This window comes from Peromyscus maniculatus, chromosome 4 (assembly GCF_049852395.1).
Source record: "Peromyscus maniculatus bairdii isolate BWxNUB_F1_BW_parent chromosome 4, HU_Pman_BW_mat_3.1, whole genome shotgun sequence".
Lineage (NCBI taxonomy): Eukaryota > Metazoa > Chordata > Mammalia > Rodentia > Cricetidae > Peromyscus > Peromyscus maniculatus.
Genome location: NC_134855.1, coordinates 69965541 through 69978516, shown reverse-complemented (window position 1 = coordinate 69978516; position 12976 = coordinate 69965541). Strand labels below are relative to the sequence as shown.

The window sequence follows — 12976 nt, the reverse complement described above, 5'->3', positions numbered from 1 at the left end:
CTGAATCGCGGAGTCATTTCCCCAGCCCCAAGTCTGCTTCTTTGTTTGTAAAGGTAGCTCCAGCTTTGGAGGTGACATTACCAATGAAGTGGCTGCCCGGATGCTTACAAGGACTGGATACACCCATAGGACATCAGCACAAGGCTGGAGCAGCAGGGACGGCTGGGCAAGGACCTAGGAGCAGTGGTGCAGTCCAAGGAGGCAGGAATCCTAGTCTCAGGGGCTCCCAGAACTTCCGTCTCTGTCCACCCCATATGCTGGGTTACAATGTCCCCCGTCAACCTCCTGCAGGAGTCTGAAATGTCGCCAAGACCTTTGAAGGAACCCTGCCCTGCCCTGCGGCACAGCCTTGGCAGCCAGCTTTTGTCCTTTCTTGGTGCACAGTGAGGGGACTCGGGGAGCCCCTCCCCCACCCAAACACTGGGGTCACTGGTGAGTGGTCACAGAGCCTTTTACCTCCTTCAGTCACACTGGCACAGGGCCCAGCTGCAGTTAGTGGAAGCTTGCTGTGTGTTCTGAGCACACCCTCTGGCTCAGAGCATGCCTGTCTGTCATCCAGGACAAATGTCTCCACCATGGCCCCAGTGGCTCATTCCTCCCGGGGGGAGGGGGGGCTCCTTTGGAATTGTCCTTTGCTCTTGAGGGAGGAGCCAGTTCTCCATCCTAATTGGCTCTGTTTTGTTCCTCTAAACTTCTCTCCTTTTTTTGAGGTGTTTCTAGTTCTAAGAATCGGGGAACCTGCAGGTCATTACCTCATGTTGGGAACTGGACCCCACAAAGCAGGAACAATGCCCCTGCGGAGAAGAAGCACAATAATGGCGCCCACACCTTCGTCCCCACGGCTGCTGTTCCTGTATCATTTTGGAACTACTGTCAGGCAGGAAGCAGACCGTGTTCTAGGAGGTAGCTAGACTTGCTACCCTCCTGACGTAGCGCGGGGAAACAAGCTTCCTGCCCTGCCCCCTTTGCATCTTTGCTAATTGGATCCTTGAGGCAGCTGGTGGTCCAGCCTGGTCTGTTGAGGTGCCCAGAGACAGGCCATGGGCTTGAGATTCCAGTAGAAGTTTAATTGGCTATAGGTGGCTAGTCACGTGACAAATTGGGCTGGGAGTCTCGGGGAATCTTGGGATGACATGAGCGCAGGTCTATTCAACAAGAGCACTGTGCCCCACACAAATGTGCTGCCTGCCCCCCTAGACGGCAGGACCACTGCACATCCCTGGCACCAGGCACACACTGGACACCAAATAAATGTTTGCCAGAAAAATTTCAGACATCTCTCTTAATCTTGGCAATGACCTTGAGAAGGGCACTGAAATCCTCATTCTCTGCAGAAAAGCCAAGTGGGGCTTGTTACCACCTGGGTCAGTGGTGACGACATAGCAAATCTATGGAGTCTGCTCTAAGGGAGCCCAAGTCCCAGGCCACTGCTCTGGCTTCCTAGGTGGACAGTCTCCCCTAGAGCTTGCATTTTACAATAGAGGCACTCAGGTCTGGGGACAGAGCTGCACAGCTGGCCTAAGCTGTGGTGACAGATGCCCAGGCCTGAGCCTTCTGCTCTTCACAGAGCAGGCTTGCATCTTTGCAAGGCTTCTCATGTGTGTGTGTGTGTGTGTGTGTGTGTGTGTGTGTGTGTGTGTGTGTGTGTGTGTGTGAAAACCAGGACCAGGCTTGTGGATGTCATCACACAATCCAACTGCAGGAACACCTGCCTGGGTTCAGATGCTCAGAGCACCACAGACGAAAAGCAACCCCTTGCGTCTCCTTTCTTCTGTCTCTCCCCACCTCCTTTTCTCTCTAGATGCTCAATGAATCACTCCAAGCTGCCCTCAGAGTTGGGTACTCTGTTGTCCCTAGTGACGCACATGCCACTTTTGGCTAAACGTCTTCCGGTTGGAACTGGGGCACTGCTGCCACCTCTGTTAACCCATTCGAGCCCGGAAAAGAAGAAACAGCTGGGTTGCAATAACTGTAGAGTCCTTCACCAGCTTCAAATCAGCCTTCACTCTCCATCTGGGTGGGGCTTCCTGAGCTGGCCTGAAGCTTGATGTCTCCCCCAACACTGCTCAGAGGGAAAGAGATGTGCCTCGTATCTGTGGAGTTGGCGACAGCCGCAGCCAGACTGATGACATTAAGATGGATGAGCCTGAGGACAGGACTCCACTGCAGCTGTGGCATGCTGCCTGGGACACAGCAGGGGTTAGGTGATGTGCTTGTGAATGAGTGATTGTTGTCTTCTGGGGGATGGACAGAAGCAGGCAAGATTCCCAGGATTTCTGTCTCAGTGAGGTGTGTTTCAGCCCTTCTGGGGTCATACCCAAACACTCATGCCTGCTAGGGGAACCTCCCAAGCTCCAGAAAGAGCCAGCTTATCAGTTTAATAAGCCCACATGTCTTCTTTCCCATCAGGGACCCTGTCTGTGACCCCACACGCATCCCAAATCACATACTAATTAGAAAGTAGGCTTTGAGACAGCAGGTCTCAAAGGGTGGCTGTAGTTTTTCCTATCAGTTTTCCAAACTGAGGAGGAAAAAACAACAGATAAACAGGGCCCAGAAAAAATGACCCAAAGGGAAGCAAATGAGGAGTGGGGTGCTCTCTGCCCCTTCCCACTATAGTCCAGGCTTGCACAGGAAAGACCCACACCTGTCACCTCCTCTGGCAGGTGCATGGCAGTTGAGAAAAGCATCCAGAAGAAGTCAGAAGGACATGCCATTGAGGCTGAGCTGTCTGCCCCGTCTGGTGTGCTGGTGCTGGGGGATTCCTAATGAGGTCAGCCTCAGTTGCCCCTGTGTGCAGACAGGGTGGTCACAGTGTTGCCCTGCCCTGCCTGGGTTGGGAAGTAACTACTAGAAGGAAGATGACTCCCTGAGCTGAGCCACTGAGATGGGGAGCACAGAAATGGTGTCTCAAAGGGCAGGTGGGCAACTTGCTTTATCCAGAAAGGGTGATGGGAAAGGCTGGCAACTCTGTGGGCCTTGCAAGCTGGTCCAGACTGGTCCAGCCTGTGGCCCACGGGCTGCTGTGAATGCCACCCGATGCAAAACCACAAACTCACTTAAAACAGTCTAAGATTATTTTCTGATTTTTTTTTTTTAAATAAAACTTGATCGTGTGGCTCTTGATAGTAATCTTTGTAGATGTCAACTTCATGTGCCAGTGTCACAAGGTTGGACACATCTTAGTGCTGAAGACCAGCTAATTGACAGGTCGCTATCACAAGTTCCCCGGAGGCTCTTCAGTGGCAGGCTCTTGACTGGACACTGGGGGCTTACACACCATCCCTGTCCTGCCTTGACCCCATGCTGTATCGGTTTACTCCAAGTTTGCATGCTCTGAGAGCAGAGGGGCTCGGGTGCTTCCTTCCTCAGCTCGCCTCTGCAGGGCACAGCTTGAGAGGAGCATAAGAACCATGACTGGATTTAGGTGAGGGCAGCTCTGCCATAGCTTGGAAGCTGTTGCCACCCTCATCATGATACTGCTCCCGGTGGCAGAGGTGTCTTTGGACAGTAAGAAGCACCCCTTTGGAATGGGTGCCAGGAACCCCAACCAAGTTCTGGACCACAAATCTGCTGCAGCCCCTGATCAGGAGACCAAGCAGCGTTTTGTGAGCTGAGAATGTCTCTGAGCCTTGTTTCACCGTCTTAGCATTCTGCTCCCACCCTCGACGAGCCCGCTCTTGCTCTGGGGTCTGAAAACCCCTACCTTTGCTGTGGTCTTCAGCTCACCCCACTGCGCCGCCCCCAGGGGCACAGATGCTCCATCCAGGCCCAGGCGGAGTTCCCCAATCACACTGTGGCGGGAGAAGCGGTCACAGGTCCGCAGGGTGAGCATCAGGGTGGCTGTGGGGAGCTCATCCTCACCCAGGGGCAGGGCCAGGCCCTCCTCCCATGTGGTGTGCAGCTGCCGCTTCTTCAGAGCCGTCTGCGCCTCCGCCTCCACAGAACCGGTCTTGACAGCCACGCTGCCTTGGATGTAACAGTCACAGCCTCCTTCGTGGTCACTGGTGACAGCTGCAAGCAAGGACAAAACAAGACAGACCTGAGACTTCAGACAGGACTACAGAACACGGATGACCTTGGATGTCTGCAGGACCCTGGGGTGACCACTACATTCCATCTCTGTGCAACTGTCTTGTAGGGAAACTTTTCAAAATAGGACCTCATGGGGCAGGGGGATGGATTTTCATTGGATAATAGGGACAAGAGGAGGCACTTTCTAGGGCCCTTCTGACCTCAAGATTTAGAGATATCTGCCCCCATTGGTGCCAAGGCCCTGAAGAGCTTTGGTTAGGATAGCTACCGATGCTGTGACTCATTTGTTTCTGTATTTTAAATATTTACCACACAGTCACTTGTGATCTGAATCATCAGGCTGCTGCTGCCACCTCATGAATGCAGCTTCCGATGCTCGACCTTGATGTTTGGAATGCGTCACACTGTGGATTGTGTTAGTCAGCTTTCTGACACTATAACAAATACCCGAGAGAATCAACTTATGAAGTGAAAAGGTTTACTTGGACTCATGGTTCAGATCCTCTAGCCCATGAGAGCAGTGGCTACGTTACTTTGTGAGGCAGTATGTCATGGAGGAATCACATGACCAAACAGAACAAGTCATGTCATGAATTGAGGGTGAGAGAAAGAGGCTAGGGGGTGGGGAGCAAGTGTCAGCCACTTGCACCTTTAGGGACAGTTAGGAATTCAACTATAGTACTTGTGTGAGTCCCTTAGCAGGCATTTGGCTAGTCCGATTGGCTTTGGTCTTTAACCTCACCAGGAAAGGAACCTGGGCCTCCCACAGTGTGTCCACTCAGTACCACTGAGCTCCTCCCCTGCGGACAAGCATTTCTATGGTGTCACGGCATGGGTGTGTCCTGCAGGTCTTCTCCAAGACACTCTGGCGACCGTCCCTTTGGTGTGGAAGCTGACATGTCGCACAGAGAGATGCTGAAAGAGCTCTGTCTCCACAAATGAGGCCCGAGGACCCAGCATCCCAACAGACAACAGCTTCCTGCTGAGCTTCAAGGGGCTGTTTATACCTGGCCGGGTCACTAGCTATCAGAGTAACCTGGACCCCTCAGAGGAGAGGCTAGAACTCAGTTTCCTAACTTGTAAAATAGTGCTTCCCTGAGGGCCAGATGTACTAAAGCACACAGAAGTGTTTAAACATCTTAAACAACTGTTAAAAGGGAAAATTCTCACCCACGAAAGGAAACCAGAGGCGAGGGAAAGCTCAGAGGTAGAACACTTAGTATGTCTGAAGCCCTGATTTCCATCCCCGGGACCAAGTTCAACATAAGCCTGGTATATGGTATGTGACAGTTAGCTTTGTCAACTTGGCAACAAACCTCCGGGCATGTCTGAGAGGGAGCTTTCAGATCCGGAAGGCCCGCCCTAATGGTGGGAGGCACCCCAGGGCTGAGATCCTAGGCCGAAGGATACACTGAGTCCCAGAATTCCTCACTCTCTGCTTCCTGTCTGTAGACACGATGTGACTGGCTGCCTCAAGCCCCGGCTGCCATGGCTTCTCCACCACGGTACGCGATGGACATGGATCCTCGAACTGTGAGCCGAAATGAACCCTTTCCCTTTAAATCACCCTTGTCAGGGTGTTTTCCCACAGCAAGGAGACAAGTAACCGATGCAGGTTTGGATCTTAAAATGTACTGCGGAGGCAGTGGCTGAGGCTTGGCTAAGGAGGTGGGAGGCAGTGGAAGAGAACCAGTCGCGGGGCACATCCTTGAAGAGGACACTGGGACTCTCCCACCCCACGCTTCCTTGTCTCTGTTAGGTGAGAGGCTTTGCTCAGTGTGTGCTCTCTGCCATGGGGTTATGCCTACTGTGATGCTCTGCTCACCACGGGCCCACAGGCAACAAGGAAGGCCAACAATGGACTGAGCGACACCTCAGAAACTGTGAGCCAGAACAAAGCTTGCCTCCTTTTAAGTCCCCGCCACCTCAGGCATTTTGTCACAGTGATAGAAAGTTGGCTAACACAGACACGAAAGAAATCAGGGACAGACACACCGCACAGCTGACTCCATCGCGAGCCCCCGTTTCTTTCCAAAGTTTTAGTTTTGTTGGCGGTAAGGTGTACTGTCTGTGTAGCAGTCCCCAGGACAAACGACCCGATTCTTGGGAAAGTTCTCAGAAATGTTCCTGACCTTTGAAACACGGTCTTTGCCTGGCACAAACCCCTGTTCAAAGTCAAAGGCATTGCCAGCCGTGGCTGCTAGCCGTTCATCAATCACTCGTCTCCCCATCCTCTTAGGCAGCCTGCCAGGCCACGTTTCCTAGGATCCCCTGCAAGGGAGTATGGCCAAGTGAGGCGGTTCCAACCAATGGGATGTGAGCAGGAGTGGCTCCTGCTGTGTCCATTAAGGCTATTACGGGATGGCTGTGCCCTCTCCCAGCTCCCGTCTTATCAGCTAGAAGCAGCTAGCAGGAGGCCTGGGGAGCTTATAGAACTACAGGTGGAAGGGACGCGTCCTTGGGTCACCGTGCAGAGGAAAGATGTCTGCCAGCCAGAAACCCCCAATTTGCATGGTTATAGGAGGAAGACAGAAGAAGCTCCGTGTCCGAGCATTGTGCACGAGGAACCGTTTGTCCGAGTGCTATCCCTTGCTCTCTCCAGCTGCAGACCCTCCCATCCCACCGGCAGGGCATACACGAGTCCCTGCCAGTCACACAAAGCCGTACCTTCCAGGCTAGTCACAAATAACTCGGCCTTCTTCTGATCGTAGTCCAGGCGAAAGTGGAGTTTGGGTGCCTGGTTCCAGCTAGCAGCCTTCTCCGGGTTCCAGGTCTCCATGACACAGACATCCTCCACCACACCTGGGAGACAGACAGAGTGACCACAGTCATCATGTTGGGGTTCCGCTTCCCTGATCATATCACGTCATCTCTGCCATCTAAGTCACGGACCTAAGCCTGAAACTGTCCTCAGACAAGGCTGTAGGCATTGCCCCTCAAGGGATCGTTGGAGTCCAGTGGTCAATCTGTGGGCTTTGGTGCCATAGTTACACTGCCATATAGTAGCTGGGTGTCCTTTAGGGGATGCTCTAAGCTGGGTTTGGACTGTAGTGGGCTTTCCACAAGGACAGCTGTCACAGCCTGTTTGGTGGTTCTGGTGGAAAATGGAATTGTGGGCAAATCTCACAGGAATAAACAGGTGGAGACAGCAGCAAAGAACAACTCCAAGGTAGACGCCACTGGCGAGGATGGTGGCTTTGACTTTAACTTATGTGCTCGCAACATTTGCTGAGTGACGTAGGACCTTATCCTTAATCAAGAAGGTCCTAAAGCTGCCATAAACCTGTCAGGACTGCTGGCCCCGCCCTTGAGCTGGAGCCTAATGGATGAAAGAGTCTCACTGGTCAAGCCTAAAAGGAGAATTAAGAGGCCACAGTGGCTGCCGCAGATGACACTGTAGGCAACCAGAACTGAACCACGGATCCCCGGCATGAATCAGAGGGCAGGACTCCAGAGGGCCATTAATGTCCCCAGGGGCTCATTATTAGATTCCTGCTGCAAAGCGTCCTCTAGGGAACAGATTGACCAAGATGCCCGTGTGTGCAGGATGCACTTGGCTCCCAAAGCCATCCTGAGGACACCGCAGCAGACTGGGTGAGAAGGGACTTAGTGGTACCTAGAGTTCTCGGTACCTAGAGTACCTAGAGAACCCAGACCCAAAGCCCACTCATCTGACATCTCCTATCCCTGAACATCTTCTGTTCAGGGGCAGCATCTGCAAGCTCACTCTGCAGCCGTCTTTCCTGAGTGACCAAGGGACGGTGCCATGTGAGTGGCAGGGAAGGACTCTTCCTCAGACATGGGGTGCTGAGTACTATGGTGAGGGGAGCGGCAGAGCTGGGGGAGTCAACCATACTCAGTGCATCATGGGGATGTTGGCCGAAGCGGCCAATGCTGCTTGCTAGCTGTCTGTGGATCAGAACCAGGCTGCTGCCTATGGGATGGGAAGGAAAAGGAAGGAAGGAGCCCATGTGTGCTGAATTATTTGCAGCCAGGCACTGCTTCCCTGAGTGAAGAGCTCCGCCCTGGTTCCATCCAAGCATGGAGCAAGCAGGGGCTCCTGAGAGAGGCTCCGACTGCGGGAACCACCCCCACGAGTACTCATCCCCATCAATCTTGCCTGCCTTTCCACTCTCAAGGCTTCAGTTTTGAATCTACTTAAAATGTGGGCAGGAGAGCCTGGATACTGACAGCCCAGAGGATCGCCCATTTGCAGCGCAGCTTGAAGTGGTTCCTAAAAGCCAGGCTAATGTACACCGCTGGCCCCTGCGGGAGGCCACCACCCACTGGCCCACAGGAATCCACATGAACCCAGGTCATTGCCAAAGCTGCCGCTTCCTGAATTGCCACATGCAGCAAGCCTGGACCACAGGACTGGATGCCTTCTTAGTCTTAGGACCATATCCCTTAGAATCTTCTCTATTCCTGTGGATTAAGGCCTGTGTCTCAGCTCCCCTGCGATCCCCCTGGATGCACCATGCTGGCCACCCATGGGTGCTGCCTTCTAAAGGCTGATGCTCACAGAAAGAATAGGCATAGTATCAGTAGCCATGTGTTTTGATGCTTTGTGCCAAGTCCTGCTTCCAGCATTTCATTTGAGTCATTTATATACATTTGACAGTGGCCTTCATAGGAATAATATGATCCCACTTCATCGATGAGGATGTCCCAGAGGAACTTAGCATGTCCAATGCCACAAAGTAAGCTTGTTTCTAACCTTTTTTAAAAATCCCTTATGTAACCACACAGTAAGATCTGAAGGAGACTCCTCAGTTCTCACAGAAAAGCTGGGTGCCAAACAACAGGGCCCACCTACCGCACCACACCAGGGTATCAGAAGACACTGGCAAGCCCCTCCCGATCCCCTGTGCTACCCTCCAGGGGCAGGGAACCCTACCATTCTGAGGAAGGATGAACAGCTCCTCTGTGACCTGCCTCTTGAGGCGACTGTCACTCTGGGCCTGGGGGCTGGCAGGTGCGACAGACTCCTCTGTGGTCCCCAGAGTGTAGTCTGCGTAGTTGATGACTTCTGGGGCTGTCACAGCTGGCCGGGGACCATAGATGTCTGGGAACTTAAGAAGAGGTCGAGGCTGGACAGGCTCCGTTGACTTTTTAACGTTGAACTACAAATGTGAATAGAACTGATTAGTTGGTGTGAACAGAAGGGTGTGGTAGGGACCATCTCAACCCCAAGGAGGAGAAGTGGGGGGCCTGACTTCTTGTAGGAGCATAGCTTGGAAAGAGAAAATGTCACTTCCAACCAACTTGAGAGTACACGTGTGTGTGTGTGTGTGTGTGTGTGTGTGTGTGTGTGTGTGTGTGTGTGGCAGGGGGTGTCATACTCCATCCTTCACCCTCCCCCCCATCCTTCACCCATCCATCCCTGGCTGCCATCATGCTTCTTTAATACACCCTCCTTTGTTCTCTCTCTCTCTCTCTCTCTCTCTCTCTCTCTCTCTCTCTCTCTCTCTCTCTCTCTCTCTCCTGCATCTCTTCATCCCCTTCCCCTGTCTGAGATGTGCCAGTGATTGGTCCCCATCACACCTACAAAACCCAGACTCCCTGTGGTAACCTGTAAGAGCCTGCCTCACCTCACCCACTGGGCTCTCACACTGCCCAAATCTGTCCATCCCTCTTCTAAGGCCCAATAGGTCATCTCCGACCCACCCATCGCCCATCTAAACTACACCCCCGCATCCGGTCTTTAGCTCTGGCCTCTCCCCTGTTACATTTTAGCTGTTGGTGGCCCGACTGTGATCTGTCCCCTGCCTTAGGGTGTCAGACTCATGAGTGTAGCAACTCTTGATTCTAGAATCAGAGCTGGGCAGGCCATTTTGCCTCTCTGTAGGGGACACTGTCCTTTGGGGAGATTCCCAAACAGCAGAAGTAAAGAATGAGCCCATCTGACTGGGGAGGAATCATCACTGCAGCAGACTGCAGGTCAAGGGCAGGGCAGAGGCATGTGCTCCACAGGCAATGAGAAAGCTGGAGCCAGGCTTGACCTTGACCTCGGAGGAGGGAGGTGTGGAGAAGGCAGAAGGACCATGTCCCGGACACCGAGCAGTAGGGAGCCACCTCTTACATCTCACCCAAGTGTGGGTTCCATCTGTTTTACTACTTCACAGTGAGGAAACTGACCCTCAGAAACACAGCGCCACATGGATCCACTAGATCAGTGGTTCTCAACCGTCCTAACGCTGCCCCCTTCTAATACAATTCCTCGGGCTGTGGTGACCCCAACCATGAAGTTATTTTTGTTTCCACTTCATAACTTTAATTTTGTTACTGTGGTGGATTGTAATATATCCACGTTTTCCGATAACCGTAGGCAACCCCTCTGAAAGGGTCATTTGACAGCCCCCCCAAAGGGGTTGCGACCCACAGGTTGAGAACCATTGCACTAGCGACTTAGACCAGCTTTCAATACCATTTACCTGTTGGTATCAGCTGTCATTTGGCCACTGCTATTGATAAAATGGCAATTGCACCACCCCGATCCAGCTCAGATGTTCTACCTTGCTCCTCAGCCCTGAAGACTGAGCTCCCAGAGACTCTCAGCCACCCTTGACTCAGAGCCACCCTGTCTGCCACGTACTGGGACCAGAAGTGAGGCTATTTGGGTGGCCTGGGGAGTGTGTCCATGTTTAATTGGATTTCATTCCAGCTCAATTGTTACATAGAAGGTCTGAGTTCAGTTTGATTCATGGCTGGCTGAGCTTGTGGTTTTGGTGGGGGACTCATCACCAGCTCCAGGAATGAATGAAGTCCTCCATGGGGCCCTTTACAGAGCCACTTTCCTGCCTACCCTGGAGCCAAAAGACTGGCGCCCATCCTGACTCCCCTCCATCCACATCTCCACACATATTACCCCGTTGTCTAGGGCCATCCTCACCCTTGGGGTGTGGTTGCTTGCTCTGATACTCCTACCCATGGAATTATCTTGGTGACTTTTCCTATTCTAGGGATGGAGGGCACCTGTCCTAGGGAAGCCAGTCCAGATGCCATGGTAGGCGTGTTCTCCACCAGACAGAATGCATCCCCGCCAGGCAGAAAGCACATGGTCCTGTCTTGTGACTGCAAGGTGAGTCAGAGTTAGGACAAAGGCTACACCACGCACTGAGGGTGTAAGGCCACAGAACCTGTGTCTCTGACGTTACTATAACTTGGCCACCAAGGCCACCCACCCTGTGGCCACCTCAGCAAGCTCATAAATGATGCCCTTCCTATTCTTGGAGCTGCTTTGAGTTGGAAATTTCGGCCTTGCAACCCAGAGCATGACAAACAGATGCCAAGCACTGCAGATAAGACCCTCAGAGGTCATCAGCCCAGCGTCTGCTCAACCTTGGGCAGGACTCTGTCCCCTGGGAATCTCCGTGTTTCCACACTTGGTATTGGTACTTATCCTGAGAACAAACTGGTCTTTTGTAAGAATGATTAGTGGTCCAAGCTGGAAGAAGAACTACTGTCAGTAACTAAAGTCTCCAGGACACAAAAGCACCAACAACCACCTTGTTCTGCATTTCAGGACCCTGTTTTCAGGGCCATTGAGATGGCTCACTGGATAAAGCTGTTTGCTGCCAAGTCTGACAACCTGAATTCAGTCCTCAGAACCCACATGATGGAAGTAAAGAGTTGACTCCCGTGGGCTTTCTTCTGACTTCCATACATGCATTATGGCATGAGTGTCTCATACATACACACAAACAAATAAAATGTAAAAAAACAAAAAAACAAAACCCTCATCTTCCTGTTGCTTGTCAAATAGCTAAAACCTTAGTACCCAAGTAATAGAAAAGAGGTTGAGGGCAAATGGAGGGAACCTGGGAGAGGGGTCTGTGTAGCGAAGAAGAATGTCTGGGAAGAAGGAGATGTGGAGGAGCAGGCCCTACAGGCACACCTGCAACAAGGTGAAGGTGGAGAGGTGACACTCAGGACCAAGACTTCTGCCTCCCTGTCCCTGAAGCCCAGGACAGGGACTTGAGACAGTGGGTGCCAATAAGTCTGGAAAGGTGTTCAGAGGGGCTACTGTTCAGCAGATAGGCATGGATGTCTGTCTGTCCATGTGGAACCAGACAGGAAAGACACATTGAGGAAAGACCCCACAGAGGAGCCCCTTGGAGACTCCCAGCCTCACCTGAATCCCAGGTTGTTAGCCTATTACGACCTGACCATGGCCAGCTCTGCAGGTACCAGGCTGAGGCTGGGAGGTGGGGGACTGTACCCCAGTACCTGGAAGCCTCCTGCCACAGCACTGAATCGTCCACTCAAAAGCAACTAGGGTGTGCAGAGAGCTGAAACGCTATGGGGAAAGTCAATGTCAAAAGCCCAAACCACTCCATCTGAAAGCAGGAAAAGGACTTTTATGGTCTCCAAAGAGGAATCACAATTGACCACCTAAGCAAGGCATGCTGGGTAGTTTCTGTCCACTTGACATAAACTGGATCATCTAGGCAGAGGGAACCTCAGTTGAGAAATTGCCTTCATAAGACTGGCCTGTAGGCAAGTCTGCTAGGAATTTTTTTCATTTAGGATGGAGTGGGGGTGGCCAGACCACTGTGGGTGGTGCCATCCCTGAGCAGGTAGTTCTGAGCTATATAAGAAAGCAAGTGGAACAAGCCATGAAGAGCCATCCAGTATCAGCATTCCTCCATATCCTCTGCTGAAGATCCTGCCTCCAGGTTCCTGTCTAAGGAACAGAGAGAAGGAGGGAGAGAAAAAGAAAGAAAACTGTAGCATATGCATTGAAATACTACTCAGCCTTAAAAGAGAAGAAATTCTGATGTGTTACTATCTGCACAAACCTGGAGAACACCACTATAACTGAAAGACACTAGCTACTAGACAAATCTGAGAGGCTCTGGGTAGTCAGAATACCATGGGGAGGATGCAGAAGGGTGGTAGCTGGGCAGAAGGGATGGAGGTACTGTTGAAAGGAGACAGA

At 52.2% G+C, this 12976-nt stretch overlaps 1 protein-coding gene across 1 annotated transcript in view; it reads right to left on the bottom strand.

Annotated features, from left to right (window-relative positions):
- Syt13 (synaptotagmin 13) overlaps positions 1–12976 on the bottom strand; it is a 40946-nt gene that overhangs the window by 5289 nt on the left and 22681 nt on the right. Inside the window, exons 2-4 of the mRNA XM_006997480.4 lie at positions 8933–9158; positions 6703–6837; positions 3707–4014 (exon numbers count right to left, since the gene is read on the bottom strand). Coding sequence (XP_006997542.1) covers positions 3707–4014; positions 6703–6837; positions 8933–9158 — 669 coding nt within the window. The remainder of the gene's footprint in view (positions 1–3706; positions 4015–6702; positions 6838–8932; positions 9159–12976) is intronic.